Source organism: Eleutherodactylus coqui, chromosome 5, assembly GCF_035609145.1.
Source record: "Eleutherodactylus coqui strain aEleCoq1 chromosome 5, aEleCoq1.hap1, whole genome shotgun sequence".
Taxonomy (NCBI): Eukaryota; Metazoa; Chordata; class Amphibia; order Anura; family Eleutherodactylidae; genus Eleutherodactylus; species Eleutherodactylus coqui.
In genome coordinates, this window is record NC_089841.1 from 45,436,915 (window position 1) to 45,458,711 (window position 21,797).

A 21,797-nucleotide genomic window follows, 5' to 3' on the forward strand; every position below is an offset into this window, starting at 1 on the left:
TGATTTCAAAGGGAGTGAAGCAGTCTACTACACTTCCGGCTCTGACCACCAATGCAGATGTCTGATCCAAGTGATCAACAGGGACCCCAAGTGGCGGATCTCTGATCTATCTGCTATTGAGGACCTAAGGCTAGGCAATCAATAGTAAAAAGTGAGAAAACCTCTTTAACAAAACACAAATTTGACTGATTTAGTTCACACGAAAGGTACCTTAAAATGGGGCCATTATCGCCCAAATTCTCGCTGAAAAGAGTGAATTTGGGCGACAATTGTCACATGCAGCTGTCGACAAGGCAGCAAGCAAGAAATCGCTAACTTGTCAGAGTGTCTTGCTTTTTAGCAAAACTAAAAACCAAGCGACAATCGGCCTGTGTTAACAGGAGCTGCTCAATGTTTGAGCGACTCCTGTTTACAGACAATGCAGGGGGGTGGGGCGGCATAAACCTGGCCAGGTCCGTTAAACAACTTTTGCATCTTTGTAAGCACAGCAGCGACAGTCAGGTGGTAGTCCCTGGGACGACTGTCAGAACCTTATGCGCCCGACAGTTATCCTGTGTAAAGGGACCTAAAATGTTCCAAACTGCAACCTGATAACACAGAAGGATCCCACTATAGCAATTTTGTTATCAGCGCTTTCACGTTCATTGCTTCATGAATATTGAAATAGATCAGTTGGGGGGTGTCACAAAATGATTATAGCTAGATATGATTGGCACTGAAATAAAACAGGTGATTAAATACATGTACTAGAAAGTAGAGCTCTCCGATCAGGAACCTAAATTTCATAATTCTCAACAAGACAAGTTAGAGATTAGATAAAACTAATTCCATTTAGGTCTTACCACCATATCTGCTCTGCATACTTTTTTCCCTGAAAACATTGGGATTTCTAGCCAAGGTGGCCTGCAGCAGGACTGGTATGTCGCCTTCAGGATCATCGCTTCCCAGGTTATCTTTTAGTTCTCTGTTAAAAGAAAGCAGATGAGTAATAGTTAAGGGACTGCAATATCCCAATGCAGCAAATTGCTTTACTACCACTTCAAAATGTAAAAAGATCTATCAGAAAAACGCCAAAAGAAGTCTGGAAGGGATTAATAATTGTCTAGACATTGGCTAAGTACAATCCCTCAGCATAATAGCACTTCCACACACGTTGGGGCTTTTCTATTAATGACTTGCGTTTAGTTGGAATGATCATTGTTCAAACTAACGTGAAAGATAATTGCTCTGTCTAAACTAACTCATGAGAATTGTTCGCTTTTCGTTCCGTTTGTGCAGGACTAAAAATCATTGTTGGCGCATTCACTTGTCGCTCCGTTAAAGCAGAATTCATTCAGTGTTTTACTGAGTAATGTTAAACACTGAACCAGAAGTGAATGATTCTCAACTATTAATCTGCCTGTCTAAACAGGCTGCAGAAGTGCGAACGCGCTGGTCATGATGTCACCAAGTCGTTCACTCGTGCAAATGAGAATTGTGCAGTTCTTGTTTAGTGTAAAAGGAGCATTATTACCCATGTACAGTAGTTAAACACCCCCCCCCCCCCCCACACACACACACACACCGATACAGATGTCAGTAAACCATGAATGTCCCATGTGAATAGAGCAGTGGTGTCGACGTTTTGCTGCCGCTCCCTTCATTTGTGAGGGAGATTGAAAAGCACATAAATCTCCACTTGTCACACAGAAGTGAATACAGCAAGCATGTCGACTCCCGCTGCACTCACATGGGACATTCTGCTGAACCAGTCTCAGGATCACGGAGGGTCCCAAAAATTACAAATCTAACAAATATCCTGTATATGCTTGAACTCCCTAAAGGACACAGCCCTTTTTCCCCCCATTTTTGTTTTTCCCTCCCCCCTTTTAAAAAATCCTAACTCTTATGTATCCATCGATGTAGCTGTCCGAGGGTTGTTTTTTGCGAGACAAGTTGTATTTTTCAGTAGTACTAGTTCAGCGTACCATATAATGTACAGAAAAACTTTTAAAAAATTCTAAGTGGCGTGAAATTGAAAACAAACAAAATTCTGCCATTTTTGAGTGCACCTTGTTTCTACAGAGTACACACCAACAAAAATGACATAACCATTCTAAGAGTCAGTACGATTACTGCAATACCAAAAATTTATATTCGGGTTTTTGGTTTTTTTTGCTCACCTCTCCGGATCCGCCACGAGTCTCTTGCCCGGCGAGCATGCGCAGTACATGACGCGTATTCTCACGGGGATGTATCGTGGGATGGACGGCTTCCATTGACTGCAATGGAAGCCGTCCGTGTGATTTTCTGCACAAAATAAAACATGCTGCGATTCTTCCCCCGCGAGAGGAAAGTCATAGTTGATTCCACTTGTGAGCATGTGAGAATCGTTTACCACAGCATGTTTATAGACGGACTTATAATCCGTCTGTGGGCATTAGCCTTAGGCCCAATGTCCACGGGCGGATTTGATTTGCGGGATCCGCAAATCAAGCTGCCCATAGGGATGCATGGGTGCCCACAAAGCGGTGAAAGGCATGCGGATGTGATTTTTTTTCCCCGGCATGCGGATCGCACCCATGGGAAGAAACCACAGCATGTTTTATTTTCCAGCGGATCCTGCGCAGACAACTTTCATTGAAGTCAGTGGAAGCTGTCCAATCTGCGGACCACCCGCAGCTGTCACTGTGGATGTGCCGCGGATCCGTGGGATTTAAAGAAGGAAAAAAAAAAAAGGACTGTCCATCTCAGACTCGGAAAGAACTTGTGTGTAAAAACTGAATGTATGAATACAGCCTTTATTTACAAAGTGTACAGAGGACCCCGTCCTCTCAAGGATCAAAGTCTGACAGAGATGAGAAACCTGGCCTAAGGGAATATGATGTAAAAGTGCCCTTCTCTGCTAACACAATGCTTTTCTTTTACTTTAGACCCAATGAAGACTGGGACAGATGTGAGGGATGATAGTCTACCGCTGTGGGATATGTCTGCAATAAACAGGAAATAAATAGACAAAATAAACTCAATTCATGCAGAAAGATACACTGAAATCTGCACTGGTTTGCATCACGCACGACAACTTCCAATTACTCTATGGTAAATTAAGTGCCTTGGTTGAGCGCAGTACTTGGATACTTAGGTTGTGGACAATGATATTGCCCAGTTATTTGTCTTACAGCAAAAGAGTGCCTGTCTTTTACACTTGGGGTGTCAAAGAAGTGTCAGAAGATTAAGTAATTGAAAGTGGGGGGATCTGCTGCTCGAGACCCTTGCAAAGTAGCTGTTTCAAGTGACTGCAGCGCTGGCTTGAGCACTGAACCCACTTCACTACATACCAGACACAGTGACAAATATCGTATAGCACTGTATAAGGAAAATATATAAACAGTACAGCGCTCAGGGGTGCAACCACAGTGGTGGTTGGAAGGCAGATAAAAGAATAAATCACCCCCCAAATCCAAGTTTGCTCATCACATATCCATTAAAATCTAAAGGGTTAAACATAAAACCCACACTTTATGGTGAAGAATTCAGGACTTTATTGCAGGACTTTACTTGTTATGGCTTGAAAAAGGAGACAATTTGCTGGCAATTAGTAAACACCAGTATAAATAAGATACATTCCCAGTACATTGTAGGGTACTTGAATTTAAAGGGTAGATTATCTTCAGGCCTCCCGGGATTGATGGCGCTAGTGAGTACAGTCTGGCATTTCTGTCATACCAGGTAAGTCCTACTCTTGTCATTTCCCGTAAATTGGCATATTTTCCGTCAGAGCGCTATCCCTAGAGTTAATACTGAACATCTAATAGCGGTTGTGCCTGGTATAGCAGCTCAAACTCGTTCACTTGAATGGGAGGGAGCTGCTCTTAGGCCATGTGCCTGATGAACGTGACATTACAGGCTTGAGAAGAGGCGAGGGTCCCGAGTGGCAAACCCCATCGGTCTGATATTGACGGCCTATCCTGAGGATGGATCATCAATATATTAGGGTAGTTTTGCAGATAGTCGTCCGTAGCTCAAACAAGCAATTACTAAGAACCAAGTGACTGACGGGCCGTGTAAACAGGAGCTGCTCAATCTCTGAGCGACTCCTGTTTACTGTAAATGGAGGCGGCGCAGCTGGGGAGCGTTCCAGCCGCCTCCATTAACAGTAAACAGGAATCACTCAAAGATTGAGCAGCTTTTGTTTACATGGCTTGTCAATCACTCTGTTTACTGTGAATGGAGGTGGGCGTCCGGAACGTTTTTCAGCCTGCGCCGCCTCCATTCACTTAAATGACTATTGCACCTGTGTAATGTACAGGAGTGATAGCCAGATGATAGTCCGCGAGACTGCGTCTGACAGTTGTTTTGTGTACCTTTAGTCTCAGAAATCCCCTTTAAATTAAATAAGTGTAATGCTAGTATAACTATATTTTAGGGTAAGTACAATTACACCCATTAAACTGCCCTTAGAGTGTCAATCAGCAACTACATAAGACCGGGCTCACATGAACAGGTCTGATTCTGCATGCAGATGACCTACAATCGTTCGCAGTAAGTAATTACAAATGGTCATGGATGCGAGTGTTATTTTGCGCAGAGGTACGTGTATGCACTGCGTATCGTCTATGCGGAAGAAAGAGCTCTTGCTCCTCTCCAGCCGAAATTCTGGCTGTTCTAGCTATATTACTATGAAGCAGTGAGCAATTCCGCGGCTCATACGCAGTTAATTGTGTATGGACGACAGAACACTCATATTCACTGACTTTAATGTAGGCCATCCGCGCTAAAATAAAGCGTGCCACGATTTATCTTTTGCTTGCGGAATCCGCAATTCCTATCTGCACATCTAAGCGAACCTGTAAAAGTTCATGCCTTTCAATGCCCGCATATTCCTGCGTATCGTCCACATGGACACTGATCACGGAATCCGCAATTCAAATCCGTCCATTTGAGCCCGGTCTAAGACTGTATCACTCCATCTGACGAGAGGAGATCAGGAGTGTCCATAGCTGCTGACTGGCTGAGAAGCCTCCATAATATGCATGTGAATCCCCAGGGGAAGGTTGGGGGCTTTCCTTCCAAACATTTGCCCTTGGATTTACATCCACTATTAGACAATCATAGCAACATCCTCATTTTAATGGGTCTTAAGTGGAAATGATGCCTCAGACACTTTTATATTGCATGAATACTAAGGAAACAATGAACAGGACTGAACTGCAATGCCAGACACAGCCAGCGAACACATGTGGCACTGTTCTGGTAAAAATATACCCCCAATCGTCCATTTTTATCTAAATTAGGTCCATCTGTTTACCTCTTTCACTGCAGGACAATTTTTTTTGTCAGTCACAAAGATAAAAACTGAAGCATTAAAATATGAAATCACAACCCCAGACACATGGCACTTTATATTCGTGAAAAATATCATGCAATTTTGTATCAATTTGTAAGGCTTTGTTTAAAAAAAAAAAAAAAGGTGCATAAAAATTCAGAATTGCCGCTCAAAGCCTGACCAAAGTCAAAGACATACAACTTCTCCTCCAGAGACTAAAGACAAGCAGAGCTCATACATGTCACGTCTGCGACACAGACCAAAAAAATATCAAAATGGAAAACTAAGATTGCCGTGACCCCATGCCAGTAAACCTCAGAGTCACAAAATCAACAAACATGATTAGATGTGAACCTGCTCATCATATCACCCCTTTAGTAGAAATCTCTCTGGCATAAAGGAACGAGCCTGCCAATTTAGTAAGATCTATGGTTGATAACCAGGATGTATTTCATGCATACTTGGCAGTGAAAGGGTTGAAGTTGGCACATGGCTAATAAGCAGCATTAAATAAAAAAAAAAACAAAAACAAAAACATAACACATAATGGCAGAAATCCCTGTACTTACATGTGGTCTGTTGACACCTGATTGAGGCTATGGACAAGCTGTGACACCAGAGGTTCATCCCTGCACGCCAGAAGGCAGGTCACCTGTTCTTGTATCCGTCCATTAAAGAGAAGGCTCTTTGTAGTTGTAGCAGGTAAAGGGGATGGAAGAGGCAGCTGGTTCAATACTGTCGAAGAGAATGACAATCAGGTGAAACTTTACAACTAAAAAGGTGTAATTTAATAGCGCGCACACTTGTCTACCAGTATTTCTAGGCCTGTAGCACAGGTTACATTGTAAGCAGGGATGTAACAGATAAATGTAGGCTTTACTATGCTGCCTACTGGCACAGAAAGCAGATGAAACAAGTAAAATACGATCGCCTGGCGTATATGTCAAAGGTGTTCAACCCCCTGTGGGCCTAACGGATGCCAAAATAGCATCAACTTGTTATCCGTCCATTATAGTTGTCCTCCTGCCTCCCTATTGTTTGGGAAAGCAGCCTGCTTTTCAGCCAGACACTACAGAACACAAGCGTTTTCCTGGGCATTTACCAATGCTTTGCTTTTTCCCTGAAAATCTCAGCAGCTTAATGGAATCTGTTGCAAAATACTGAGCAGATCATCCCTGCATAACCAAAGACGCTATCCGGGAGTCTGGAAAAGTTAGGCAACATCACAAAGGTTATAGTCACGTATAACCACTCTGATTATACACGATTACTACCAACTTTATCAAAGGTAGATAAGTAGGTTTTATAGAAGTGCACTAGTATTATCATTTGGTCATTAACCCCTTCACATTCGGAGCACACGGGCTATATATGGAGCAGAAGTCAATCCCTTTGACAGATGACACCCACCTGCTCAGCTGCGAACAGTGCCTACAGTGATCATGGGTGTTACCCTGTTAATTACCCATCAATTCTGACCATGGCATTTAAATTCACTAGCCCTAATCAGCACCCCTGTGATGAGATCGCAAAGTACCATTTGGTTGCTACGGCAGCCTGGGGCCTCTTAAGAATTTTTTAAAAGTCTTCTCGTACATTAAATCGTATCATTGAAAAGTACAACTCGTCCCACCAAAAACCCTCAGACAGCTACGTCCATTGGAAAATAAAAATTAGGATTTTTTTTAAAGTTTAGAGGAAAAACAAATAGGGGGGGGGGGGGGGGTGACATCATTAGGGGGTTACCAAAAAAGCCACTTGGATCAAACTAGTGTCCAAGTACTATATGGAACCATCTGCAGTCAGCAGTTGCTCCTAAGTAACTGTGTACAATAGGAAGTGCGCTCATTACCTTGGAAAAGTAAAAAGGAAGCACATTAATAAGAACTCCGCCGCTTTCTCAAGACAGCAATGAATTTGTTCCTGAAGAACAGACCACAGCTATGAAGATGAAATGATTTGGCTTTGATAAATGGCATTGTGGTGCCTCCATGAGTGCATTAGTCTTAAACATTTAAGATTTAATATGTGTTTTCACGGCTGCAAAATTGCAATGGCCAGATGCTGCAAAAAATACAAGTGGCGCAAAAACAATACACAAAAAATAAAAAAGCACAAAGCAGTCACTTCAAAGTGTTTAAAGGGTTTTCTGTCTCAACGGAATCTGCAAATAGGGGTTATATTTGCACAGTATGTGTTAACACTTCTGCTGCCCGTTAGCATCTTGCAATAAGTCATAAAGTCCTTCAAGCTTCTGCTACATCCACCGCTAGGTCTCTGTGTATACAAGAGTCACTTCCGCTGTCACCACTGGCGCTGTGGCTCGCCTATAGAGCTTCCAGGAAACATGCTAGCCAGCACTTGTACCATCCTTAACATGCATGCAACTGCTGAAACTAGCACCGACCAACTACACGCAGCCACACCAAGTTTAGCCATATTTATTACATCCAGCTGCTCGTCCGTAATACAGGACTTGCAGAACAGCGCACACGGTTGCTGTGCATGCTCAGGGGTGACTGCCTCTGTCAACCCACCCAACTGCAGTCAGGGACAGATGTCAGAACGCACCGACAGGGCTGGAAGCTGCCCGCAATGGACAGCCAAGGAAAAGGCATAAGGTGCGGAAGGAGGCAAGGAAAACGCATTATGGAAAATTGAATTACGGCAATGTGGTTTAACCCTTTGAGTGGCGGGTTTCTTACCCCCCTGTCGTGCCCACCAGGGCAGGTTTTATAAATGGGCCAATCATTTAATTTCAACTAACTTTCCTATCACGTTCCAAGAGCCATAACTTTTTCATTTTTCCATTGACACGGCCATGTGAGGGCTTGCTTTTTGCGGGACAAGTTGTACTTTTTGATGGCATCATTTGTGGGTATATATAATGTATTGCATAACTTTTGTAGAAAAATTTGTAGGAAGATTGGGGGGGGAAAAAATAAATTCTGCCATTTGTTTTTTGGATTTCATTTTTACGGCGTTCAGCGTGCAGAATAAATAATGTGATAAAATTATTCTGAGCCAGCACGATTCCGGCGATACCGAGTTTATACAGTTTTATGTTTTTCTATTTTTGTACATTTAAAACTTTTTTTCTTAAAGGTTTGCTTTTGTGTTATATTCTAAGAGACATTCATTTTTTTTTTCCATTGCCAGCGCTCTAGAAGGCCTTGTTTTTTGCGGGATGAACTCCAGTCTTCATTTATCTAATTTTTAGGAACATGTAAAATTTAATCGCTTTTTATTCCATTTTTTCTAGTGGCAAGATAATCATAATCTGTAATTTTTTTTTTTTTCACTGCATTCTCTAAGCAGTATAAATAATATATTAAAGTCATTCTACAGGCCAGTACGATTATGCCAAAACCAAATTATAATCGTTTTCTTTTTCGCGCCTTTTTTTTTTTTTTTTTTAAACTGTGAAAAAGGAATAAAAGAGATTTTTAAAAAAATGGAGCATGAAAAAATCTGGACCATGCTCCATTTTCGTGCGGGTCTCCTGCGGGGACGGCTCCCGCAGGCTTCTATTGAAGCCTATGGAAGCCGTCCGGATCCGCGGGAGACCTAAAATAGGAATTTAAAAGAATTAACTCACCCGCAGCGGACCGGGAAGGCCTTCTGTTCCTCACGGCCGGATCTTTCTTGCTTCGGCTCGGCGGATGTGCCCGGCATGTCGGCGACGTGCCAGCGACGTGCCGCCGGCGTGACGAGTTCATCCGCCGGCCGAAAAAGAGGATCCGGCCGTGAGGAAGAGAAGACCTTCCCGGCCCGCTGCGGGTGAGTTAATTCTTTTAAATTCCTATTTTCAGCGCTCATGTCCGCGGGGCAGGAGGGACCCGCTGCAGATTCTCCATGGAGAATCCGTAGCGGGCCTGATTTTCCCCGTGGACATGAGGCCTAAACAGCACCACTGAAAAATTCACCTCATCCCACAAAAAAAAAAACAAGCCCTCATACAGCGACATCGATGAATAAATAAAGGAGTTATGATTTTTTTAAATGGGGGGAGGAAAAAAAAAAAGAAGGGGGGGGGAGGGAAAAAAAAGAAAGGGGGGGGGGGAAGTAGGGGGGGCGCATCATTAAGGGATTAAATAATGTACTAACTTCCTTCTCTGTGTCATTGCGACGCAGGGATACCACATGTGTAATTTTGTTTTTAATTTTTTACAAAGTAAAGGAAGAAGTGTGTTTTTATTTTTTAATTTTTTTTTTTTTTAATTTTTGTCTCTTTAGGGGACTTCCAAAGAGAGCCATCAGGACCCCCTGATCACATTCCGGATGTCCGATGGTGACAGCTCTTTACATGCTGCAGTCATATAGACCGCGGCATGTAAAGGGTTAACAGCAGAGATCTGAGGTTTTCTCCATTCTCTGCTGTGTAAAAGCTAGTGCCTGGCTATCCTTTGACAGCCAAGCACCAGCTCTCCCTGCCATAGAGACCATCGGCTAGCTTCTGACAAGCTGATGCTCTTCCCCATCCCTCTCTATTGCCTTAACATAGCGGCCATTCAATAGTGAACGGCTGCTATTTACACTAAGCGATCGGCTCATCGACCATAGTTTATGCAGCATAAAGGATGGACGATGAGCTGAACGATGATTGTTCAGTGTAAACAGCAGCCGTCCAGTATTGAATGGCCGCTATGTTAAGTAAATGAAGAGGGGCGGGGGGAGCAAGAGGAGAGATGTCTGCTGCCGCCTCCTTGCTGGCCGTTCTGTGAGCGAGCCAATGTTAACAGCACAGGAGTGAGTATATGCGGGAAGACGAGTGTCGGGCATAGTTTGCCCGACATTCGTCCAGTCTAAATGGACCTTTAGGGAGTTAAAGTCTCACCAGTATGACAAAACCTCGTTAGCATGGCACATCAGGGCTGGTCCAGACATGGAAAAATGGTCACAGATTAGCAGTGCAAATTCCACACCACAAATCTACCACAATATGTAGTACTATACATATACTGGGGATGAGGTGTGAAAACACTATTTCTTTGCAGTAGAGAAAACAAACAGTGATTTCTAATTAAACTCGCAGCATGCTCATGTGACAGAAATGCTGTTGCGTTTCAGAGCGAATTTCACCTTTGCAAAGCATAGGTTGTAATCTATGGCCTAATCTGTGAGAAAATCCATCTGCAACATGTGGATTTTTCTGCAGCGCCTGTTGGTCAGAACGATTTGACCTCCTCCCTTAACCCTTTTTGTAAGCTGCTTAAATCCATCCACAGGACCCCTTTTTGCTGGATGTCTTCCTCCATCACGCCATTCTCTGTATACTCTCCACACCGCTACATTAGAATACCCCACGCGGTCTAGCAACGATGACCGTGCGTCGTTGGAAGTCGCTCCGATTGCTAGATTTTCCCATCTAATATGGATTCACACTGAAACCGATCCACAGAAAACTTGTCACGTGATTTTATGCCGCAGTCCGGGGTCACAGGGATAATTTTCATCCAGGGAAGCGTTAATCGTGAAAGGCCCAGGGCTCTAATAAAGTGACCATTCAGTGCATTTCTATTTCAACACAAGCCATATTGGGTGGAGAGAGTTGCTTTCATCTCCCATGGGCTCACACTAAACACAGTAATTCTTCATCATGTCATGGTCATGCATAGACAAGCAGAGGGTGACATCCTCTGGTTTCTCACTTCTACACAATCTTGGCCATTCTGGTTTAGCGAACTGCAGGTGAGCTACAGATACATAACAAGTGAAAGAAAATAGACAAAAGAGAAAGACAAAATGCAGATACAGGCAGCATGTACTTACAGTCTGTGAGACTAGCAATTCCCGCTAGAGTCGTAATGGGAACATGAGGCATATCCCCATTCATCCTGAAGCTGTAGGATGGTGGAATCTATGCAGGTATTTTAATGGAGGTGCCACCTGTCATTACTTCCCATCTCATATACACTAAAAAGAAAAAGAAAAAATCTGCGTTATTCATATATACTGACATAGCAGCAAACAAGCACAAAACAGACAAGTACATATTTGCTCACATTTCTACAAGTTTGGTTAGACCTCAGGGTTTCCTCACCCGCACCAATACAGCTGCATTTATATACATGTTCATTGTGCCCTGTATATGAAGGCTGATGTATGATGAACCCCCGATGGCGATAGTCAGAATTCACAGAGTGCAATAACGGCGCCAACTATGTAATAATTGGGGCATGTTCTCGGAGGCTTTAAAGGCAAGATGCACATTGGATTTTCCCGATGTGATTTTAACAGCTTAACCCTTTCCAGTCCAATTTGTATCCTGGTTTTCCTAGGGGACTTACTCTTTTCCTGCCGTTATACAACGGCGCTATATGCTGGCTAAAGCCAGTACTGCATGAGATGACAAGTTGAATAGGCTCCTACAGCAGAGTGGTTGGTAATATACAGTAAGAGAACCCTGACGGATGTCTTCCAACATCGGAGCTGTACAGCCTTAAATCATAATGTCTTCAGAGGTCAGACAGTGGATTGTAAAGGGTTAATCCATGGCTGAACTGGTGTGTCAAGCAAATTTAGGCCTAGTCATAGTGTAGTCATAGTATCATAGCATGTAAGGTCGGAAAAAAAAAGAGGTATGTCCATCCAGTTCAGCCTATTAACCCTCAAAATGAAGGTTAAAAAACCCCAATGAGGTAGAAGCCAATTTTCCCCATTTAGGGCTCATGTCCATGGGAGTCTGATTCCACATGCAGGAGCCCTCAGCGGACTCTGCCCTGCCCGCAGCAGAGGAGCCTGCTTACCTGTCCAGGTCTTCTCTTTTTCTCTACTGCGGATGTGTGCAGTAGTGCCAGCTGGCGCACATGTGCATGAGAGTCTTGTTTTTTTTTTAACCACCTGCGTTCCCGCGGAATGTGCAATGTGAAGTGCGGAAGGGCCGTGATTCTGACGGCTTTCATTGACTGTAATGGAAGCCGTCCATGTGGGATACTGCAACGTCCGTGGACAGGCAGCCTAAGGCCTCCATCACGGAATAAGGGCTCCTGCACACTTGCTTTTTTTTTTTTTGCGCGTTTTCACGCGACATCGCTGTGTTTTTTTCACGGGATCGTTAATGGGACTTTCTAATGTTAAAAAAGCATCGGACAAAAATTGCAAAGCACAAACTTACAATGTGTTTTTAACATTAGAAAGTCCCATTGACAATCGCATGAAAATGCAGCAATATCGCATGAAAAAAAGCGCGCAAGAAAAACGCAAGTGTGCAGGAGCCCTAACACTCTTATTGTTTTGAATGAGACCGCTCAGACAGCCGCTCGATCGCAGCGCTTTCTAGCGCCGCAGTTTTCGAGCGGTGTCTGTTCTATTTTTGACCGTTTAGCACACCTCAATGATGAGCTATGCTAAACTCTGTGGTAAAATTGTGGCGTTTACCACAACACATCGCACACGTATTAGGGGGGGGGGGGGTCTAGGAATTACAGTGTGGATCTGCATAGCATTCAATAGTATATTCTAGTACGCTGATTCCGCAGCCATGAGAATAAGGCCTTTAGGCCACGTTCATACAGCGACAGATTTCCTGCAGATTTTCCATGCATAATTTCCTCAAATTCTTGCCCATATGCTGCTGGGAGGAAAAAATAAATAAATCGCCCAGGGCAAATTGAACTGCTGCACGGGTTTTAAATCCACAGCATGTCAATTTATGCTGCGAATTATCAGCACGATTATGTGCAGATGCAGATCCACACCAAATCTGCAGCAAGTTTTCTGTTGCAGAAAGTCGGCTTTGTGTGAATGTAGTTTGTTTATAGGGCGTTTACTTCTCATGGTAACTTGTACCTCAGTCTATACTACGTCACTTCATGACAGATTCTGGGCCAAATCTACGATGGAAATCTGCATTCAGGATTTGCCCTTTGAAAAGGCTAAATCTACATATGGACCCACGGACATACAAGCACATAGCTGCGGATTTCTAATCCATGCAGATTCGGCCTGTGTGAACAGAACCTTTCGTGTAGTGTTTAGTATAATCACTAGTAAAACTTAAACCATAGGAGCCTTTTATGCAAGATGGAAATGGCACATTTTTAGCCACCAGAACATGTACACCATGATGTTACTATAGGAGGTCGCTAGATTTATTGCTTGTACAGAGTAATCAACTAAAGTGGTGTGAAATTCGCCTGTACTTCAGTTTATTCGCAGCAGTACCTTCTGGGACTAAAGTGGATTTTTCTGCCTCTTGAGCTCGATGTTCATTTAGGTGCTTTTTCAAAATTGCATTATGTTAGCAGGAAAGAGTCCTATAAACGCACCCAGCTACATAAATATCGATACGTACAGTATTTTATACAATACTCTATAGGACATGTGGAGGTCAGGTGGCTGCTTCTGAGGTTGCAGCGTCTTCTCTGCCGGACAGATGAGGATGAACAAGTAACTGCAGTTACACTATGTAGTCACTCCTTTATAACTTACCATAAATCAATTCTCTCAAGCAGAGGAAACTCAGCAGCTTCAAAAGCAGCCAATACACCACACCAGGGCTCTCACCACATACCCAGTGGATCAGAAAGAGAACCAGGACCAGGACCCCGCCCGCAGCTGCCCGGGCCCCCACATAGCCCCCTTAAACATTTATCGAGACAAACACGCAAAAGCTATGCAATAGAAATAATAGTTGGTACCATTCTATCATGAATCCTGGAATATCTCGATGTAAACTTTAATAAGAGTAAAGTAAATACAAAAAAACTAAAATCTGTTTCTATAAATATGAGCTGCATATAACTAGAAGCCATATTCTATGTGGGACAACCCCTTAAATTAGACACAAATGACTACAACGTCTTAAAGCTGAATCTAAAAGGCTCCTTTGAAAGTGGTTGACCCAGAAGTTTTCCCCTATCCTTTGGGACTCCCACCAATCCTGAGAACTGGGGTTTGGTATCTCCCAGATTAAACTAAGTGACAGTAGCACATTTGCACTGCCCTCCACATACAGAGAGCACTCAGCCATCTCTGGTAGCACCTTTAAACACCATCATCATCCTTGAGCCCCTTCGCAGGGACACAGCGCTGGAACGGGGCGCCCAGCGAGTATTCAATATCACTCCCGAAACGGTCGCATCATTGATCCCCGTAACGTACATTATGAGGGCCTAAAGGTGATGATAGTGTCCCTTTAAAGTGAATGGAAAGATACAGCGCATGTGTGAACACAGCTTCATTCATTTGTAGACACACAGGACCTCCATTATAAGGATTGCAGCGCCCCAGAGGTTGGCCCCCACCCATTAATAAGTCAAGGTGCTTTTTCACAAAACACTTATAGTTTGATTCCCACAACCCAGCGAGAACCTAAATGATTCGTTCAGTGTAAATGCATGCACCGACTGAACGACGAACCAGAAGTTGTTTATTTCTGGTGTGTGGTTCAGTTCTTGCATACAGAAAACTTGAATTTACTGCCACATATGTCACTTATAACTGCCTGCTTACTATGAATGAAGACAGGCGGGCCAGAATGAACATTCGGTCAGTGATGCTCCTTGCTGTGTAAAAGCACAGTATCAATAATCATTGGGGCGACCTGTCTGGCATCTGTTGCCTCACAGCTCGTCTTGTGTAAAAAGCACCACCCGTATGATGCTGTCCTGTAGGAGATAAAGCGGCTGTCCTGCAAAAGTTTATACCAATCCAGAAATGCTCGTGCTTCTGCATTCTGGGCCATGCACACGTTTCCTGCTCGCTGCATTTCTAGAAATCCTCATTGCACATGCTCCTGGCTCCCCTTCTAATGCATACCATACATACAGTTTCCATTACCTAAATCTGTCACTTTTCCAAGTTCATTGCTTGTAAAACCACTTTTGTGTTTCCAGTGTACAAATAGTTTTACAGAAATGTACAAATGCAGCGTGCGCCTGACATGACCTCTTCAGAGCGGTAACCAGCTCAATATCAGAGAAAGCCCCAGTGAGAACATAGAGATCTTCATGTTTTGCATATACACAAGACTTGTCTGGAGGAACCTCGGTGAAGAAGCCGCTAGAGACGCCAGTGTATACAACGCTGGGAACCTGCAGCTGAGCCTGTAAATGACCTCTGTGAAGTCAGTACCCCATCTTTCAAAAAAGTTATTTTTTTTTATGAGTTCTGGATGCACCCCAAAGAGTTCTAGAGTTCCCTATTAATTTTTAAAATAGTTCTAGCGAATTAGGCAAAAAAATCAACAAATGTATCTCTGCGGTGCTAACTTCCAAAAATGATATTAATAAATCAGCGAGAACTTTGTAAATATGGGTTCTAGAGCTTCGAGCATTAAGAGTTTTCTTCAGAACTCTTGAGGTGCTACCCAGAACTCTTATAAAATCGCAGGATTTCCCCCAAAATTATTTACACATAACTGTAATATTTGGAGCCGGCATCTAAAAATCAGCGAGAACTTTGTAAATATTGGTTCTAGAGCTTCGAGCATTAAGAGTTTTCTTCAGATCTCTTGAGGTGCTACCCAGAACTCTTATAAAATAGCAGGATTTCCCCAAAAATTATTTACACATAATAACTGAAATTTTTTTGATCCGGCATTTGAAAATCAGCGAGAACTTTGTAAATATTGGTTCTACAGCTTCGAGCATTCAGAGTTTTCTTCGGAACTCTTGAGGTGCTACCCAGAACTCTTATAAAATCGCAGGATTTCCCCAAATTTTTTTTTACACATAACTGAAATTTTTTTGATCCGGCATTTGAAAATCAGCGAGAACTTTGTAAATATTGGTTCTAGAGTTTCGAGCATTAAGAGTTTTCTTCAGAACTCTTGAGGTGCTACCCAGAACTCTTATAAAATCGCAGGATTTCCCCCAAAATTATTTACACATAATAACTGAAATTTTTGGATCCGGCATCTAAAATTCAGCGAGAACTTTGTAAATATTGGTTCTAGAGCTTCGAGCATTCAGAGTTTTCTTCAGAACTCTTGAGGTGCTACCCAGAACTCTTATAAAATAGCAGGATTTCCCAAAAATTTTTTTTTTTTTACACATAACTGAAATTTTTCTGATCCGGCATCTAAAAGTCAGCGAGAACTTTATAAATATTGGTTCTAGAGCTTCGAGCATTAAGAGTTTTCTTCAGAACTCTTGAGGTGCTACCCAGAACTCTTATAAAATCGCAGGATTTCCCCAAAAATTTATTTAGACATAACTGAAATTTTTTTTGATCCGGCATCTAAAAATCAGCGAGAACTTTGTAAATATTGGTTCTATTGGTTCGGAAATCTTGCGGTTTGGCCGCAGCGAAAAACCGCAAGATTTCCGCCAGGAGTACCGCCGCTGCAAAACCCGCGGCAGCTTTGAAGCGGCCCGGCCGCCCGCTCTTCCGCTGAGGCCAGCGCTCCCATAGAGGCGAGCGCGCCCGCAGCGGGGGAAAAAAAATGAACATGCCGCGGTCGGCAAATCCGCGCTGGCTTAGCCGCAGCGGATTTGACGTCCCGTGTGGACGACAAGCTGGCTAATCCCGGGATTAGCGGCCGCATGCGGATTTGCCGCGGCGAAATTCTGCACAGAATTTCCGCGGCAAATCCGCCCCGTGTGAACCCAGCCTTAGAAAACTGATTATATCAAGCAAACATGCAGTGGGCATAGAAGTGAAATAAGATGAGAGAGAAGGAGAAAAGAAAGAAATGAAACCATGTGGTTAGGTCCGGAGAAAATCAAAACTGGTTCCAGATCATCCAGATAGAGGCACATTTCTCATGTCCTAGTTCGTCTCTGGCACTGAGCTCTTCCATATCTTTCAGGTGATCTAAAGCTTCCCACCACATTATTCTAGAGGGAGGTGTCGTAGATTACCATATTCTGGGGATTATCTGTTGCATGGCCAGTATAAAAAATCTGAGTAGGGAGCTTTTCAAATGTGCCACTGATCCTGGGAACATAGACAGTACTACTATTTCTGGCGTAAACTGGACCTGAGTTCTGCATACTGTGGAGTAAAGAGTGTTGATCTCCTGCCAGAATGGGCGCATCAGAGGACATGACCACCAGAGGTGAACAAATGACCCTATTTCCGATTGGCATCTCCAACATTTATCCGGATACTGGGGGAATATCCTGGCTAGTTTCACTGGGGTCTGGTACCATCTTGTTAGTATTTTGTAGTTTAACTCCTGCACCTTGCTAGAAACCGACATTTTATGTGACAGGATGTATGATTTTTTTTCCAAGACTCCTCTGGGGGCGCCACCTAGTTCTCGCTCCCAATTCCTTTCAATGTCTTTCCCGCAATTGCGCGTGTCCTCCTCAACCAACATCTGATATAAAGTCGATATTGTTTTTCAAATGCCGCGATTTTATAAGAGTTCTGGGTAGCACCTCAACAGTTCTGAAGAAAACTCCTAATGCTCGAAGCTCTAGAACCCATATTTACAAAGTTCTCGCTGATTTTTAGATGCCGGATCCAAAAATTTCAGTTATTATGTGTAAATAATTTTTTGGGAAATCCTGCTATTTTATAAGAGTTCTGGATAGCACCTCCAGAGTTCTGAAGAAAACTCTTAATGCTCGAAGCTCTAGAACCAATATTTATAAAGTTCTCACTGACTTTTAGATGCCGGATCAGAAAAATTTCAGTTATGTGTAAAAAAAAATTTGGGGGAAATCCTGCGATTTTCTAAGAGTTCTGGGTAGCACCTCAAGAGTTCTGAAGAAAACTCTTAATGCTCAAACCTCTAGAACCCATATTTACAAAGTTCTCGCTGATTTTCAAATGCTGGATCCAAAAATTTCAGTTATGTGTAAAAAATTTTGGGGAAATCCCGCGATTTTATAAGAGTTCTGGGTAGCACCTCCAGAGTTCTGAAGAAAACTCTGAATGCTCGAAGCTCTAGAACCCATATTTACAAAGTTCTCGCTTATTTTCAAATGCCGGCTCCAAATATTACAGTTATTATGTGTAAATAATTTTTTGGGAAATCCCGCGATTTTATAAGAGTTCTGGGTAGCACCTCAAGAGTTCTGAAGAAAACTCTTAATGCTCAAAGCTCTAGAACCAATATTTACAAAGTTCTCGCTGATTTTTAGATGCCGGATCCAAAAATTTCAGTTATTATGTGTAAATAATTTTTGGGGGAAATCCCACAATTTTATAAGAGTTCTGGGTAGCACCTCAAGAGTTCTGAAGAAAACTCTTAATGCTCGAAGCTGTAGAACCAATATTTACAAAGTTCTCGATGATTTTTAAATGCCGGATCAGAAAAATTTCAGTTATTATGTGTAAAAAAAAATTGGGGGAAATTCCGCGATTTTATAAGAGTTCTGGGTAGCACCTCAAGAGTTCTGAAGAAAACTCTGAATGCTCGAAGCTCTAGAACCAATATTTATAAAGTTCTCGCTGATTTTTAGATGCCGGATCAAAAAAATTTCAGTTATTATGTGTAAAAAAAAATTCGGGGAAATCCCGCGATTTTATAAGAGTTCTGGGTAGCACCTCAAGAGTTCTGAAGAAAACTCTTAATGCTCGAAGCTCTAATACCCATATTTACAAAGTTCTCGCTGATTTATTAATATCATTTTTGGAAGTTAGCACCGCAGAGATACATTTGTTGATTTTTTTGCCTAATTCGCTAAAACTATTTTAAAAATTAATAGGGAACTCTAGAACTCTTTGGGGTGCATCCAGAACTCATAAAAAAAATAACTTTTTTGAAAGATGGGGTGCTGACTTCACAGAGGTCTGTAAATGTCTGTCACTACCGGCTTTACAACACTAGGCCGTAATGAAGCCGACGGGTACATGAATGAACTGGTTGCCAAGAGACACATGCAGCATGTTCTCCGGACATTTGATATGGCGGGTGCCTGGAACACACCGCAGCATCTCTCCGTGTACCAATGCCCACACACATTACACCGGGACTTCTACTCACAATGTAAATTTGTCCATATGTTGGTAAATTAGACGCCAAAGTTAGAAAATGAAGTTTGATTTACAGTGGCTCCAGAAAGTCTTCAGACTACACTTTTTCCCCCTCTGGGAAGAGTCCTGGTTGTTCCAAACATCTTCCATGAAAGAAATATGGAGACCAATGTGGGCTCTTGGAAACTTTCAGTGCAGAAATTTCCTCTCATTGCTTCATTTTGGCTCCGACATGCATTGTGAGCTGCAAGACCTTATATAGGGGTATGTCTTAGTGTCTAATCAACTGAATTTACCACAGGTGACTCCAATGAAGGTGTAAAACATCTAAAAGGATGATCAAGAAAAATGGCAGACCTAAGAGCTAAATTTCAAGTATAATACTAAAGAGTATAAATACTTATGTCAGTACAAAACGTTAGAAAAAAAATGAAAAAAAAACTTTTTTGGCTGAAAAAGTAGAGTTCTTGACCTTTTAATATTTTTACATTTTAAAAAAAATTAAAAGTTAAGTACATTTTTTGTAAGTCCCCATGGGAGACTTCAACTGAGAGTCGTTTGATTGCTTCTACAATCTACTGCAATACCTTTGTATGGTAGTATATTTATTTTTAACGCTTGCCTGTTAAAGAGAACCTTGTCAGCACTTTTTTTCTGAATGAACCAACAGCAGTTTATAAGCATGAAGCATCCCTCTTTCCAGCACTGTATGTGTTAGGACCACGGCCAAAAGCATATCCGAGTTTTGGAAAGTTCAAAATCTCCTGTGCAGCACGTAAATGATGAAGAGCGGTCCGGTGAGCGAGCTGGACAGCCTCTGCTAGCTCCATGTCAAGCCAGAAAGCTCACCCTACTAGCCTCCCCCGAGTGGAGGACGTCCAATATGTCATCGACCCATCTCTCTGAAATCTTACGCCCCAAAGATGTTGGTGCATGCACAGATAAGCTCCATGATTCTTCTCACAGCAGGGAGAGTTTACCTGCACATGCCAGTATCCGAGCTCAGGGTGCAGACATGGGAGTTTAGAGATGCATGGTCGACTTATTAGGCATCATCCTCATCTGAGGAGACTATCGGGGTGGGATTTCCAGCTTTACATGGAGCTAGCAAAGACTTCCAGTCTGCCCACCAGACCGCTCTGCATCATTTGCTGTGCAGTACAAAATTTCAAAGTTCCAAAATTCAAATACATTTTTGTCCGCAGTCATAACACACACAGTGTTGGAAAGAGGGATACTTCATACTTAGAATGCTGTGATTAGTTCATATGGGAAAAGAAAGAAACTGCCGACAGGTTCCTTTTAAGGCCTGGGAATCTTCACTAGGCCCTTAAATACCATAGCAGCGATTGGCACCCTATAATTGCATCACAGAGAAGGCCAATGTGGAGTCAGAGGGGGAATACATAGACAACACACAGCCCAAGCATACGGTCATGTGAATGAGCCTTAATGGAGCCGATCTGATCTTTTAACACCTAAAAAGTCATTGTGCCAGTTGCAGTACGTCCAAGAGGCTCGCTCACATTTTCAGTATAATAAAGGGCTACAAGTGGTTGCCCATAAGATGCCATCTCCTGCGCAGCTCCAGATTGCAGGAGTAGTCAGGCCAGACTAATGTAATGATGATGAAACGCCACTCACTATAAAAGTAATATATAATATCTCAACATAATGCAGATGGTGTTACACGTGTCAAGTTTGTCACGGTTCTCTACTGCTGTATTTGGTTGTAGGTTTCAGTACATCTTATGTAAAAGTTTCAATTAAATATTTCCCTCAAAGTCCTAAGGGCATGATTTTCACATTTAACCCATTGCAAATGGACTCAGTCAATGGGTCTATGCAGATTTCCTTTGAAAGTCACCCATGCAAGTCAACAGATGTGGGGGGTGAGGGGGTGGAATAAATGTGCATGGATGTACTCTCATCTTTGAAGAATAATGCTGAGAGCAATGCTAGAAAAAAATCTGATCCTTTCCATTTTACTTTGCATGCAAGAAAATAGATGAGATACGGACAAGGAATGCAAACGGATGCAAGACGAACACACATGACAATCAGTCCGCTTTTCAAATTGAAATTGAACATTCGCTCTCACATTTCCGTTTTGTTATAGGAACAGAAAAACAAAAACAATGGCATGATGGTCCCCAATGGGCTTGGCAGGCTAACAGGGTGCTGATGTGTTCCCCTCATGGTGTCCATTACTTTACCGGAAATGGTGCAGCATGCTATGCTACTTTATCCAGCGTTAACAGAACCGGTGACGGAGGCTCCTAACCCAACCTGCCTTGTACACAAACATATCACCAAAACAGTTGCAAAAAGCAATACATGCAAACCAGCCATTTGTTCCAACATAACATTTTAAACACCTTTTTTCTCCTTGGGATGGCACTGTGATAACTCAGGATATATAGATAATCCAATAGGTTTTCCTCTGGTCCAACAATAAAACCATGTTAACACATTGCAGCTACATGTGCATCTTAATGAAGGTTAACATGTCTCCTGTAGAAGTTCCATTCTGCTCAGTGTTTGAGTAACAATGTCGTCACATGCCGACTCCGAAACACAAAACAACCAAAAAACAAGCTGCTGCGCTTTGGCTTCATAT

The 21,797-nt window shown here is 42.6% G+C and overlaps 1 protein-coding gene across 2 annotated transcripts in view; it reads right to left on the minus strand.

The window, feature by feature from the left end:
• The window catches only part of NIPBL (NIPBL cohesin loading factor), a 134,530-nt gene that overhangs the window by 62,444 nt on the left and 50,289 nt on the right, over positions 1–21,797 (minus strand). For both annotated transcript variants that reach the window (XM_066602417.1, XM_066602418.1), the window contains exons 2-4: positions 11,078–11,221; positions 5,875–6,040; positions 843–964 (exon numbers count right to left, since the gene is read on the minus strand). In XM_066602417.1, coding sequence (XP_066458514.1) covers positions 843–964; positions 5,875–6,040; positions 11,078–11,141 — 352 coding nt within the window. In that variant the 5' untranslated portion in view covers positions 11,142–11,221. The remainder of the gene's footprint in view (positions 1–842; positions 965–5,874; positions 6,041–11,077; positions 11,222–21,797) is intronic.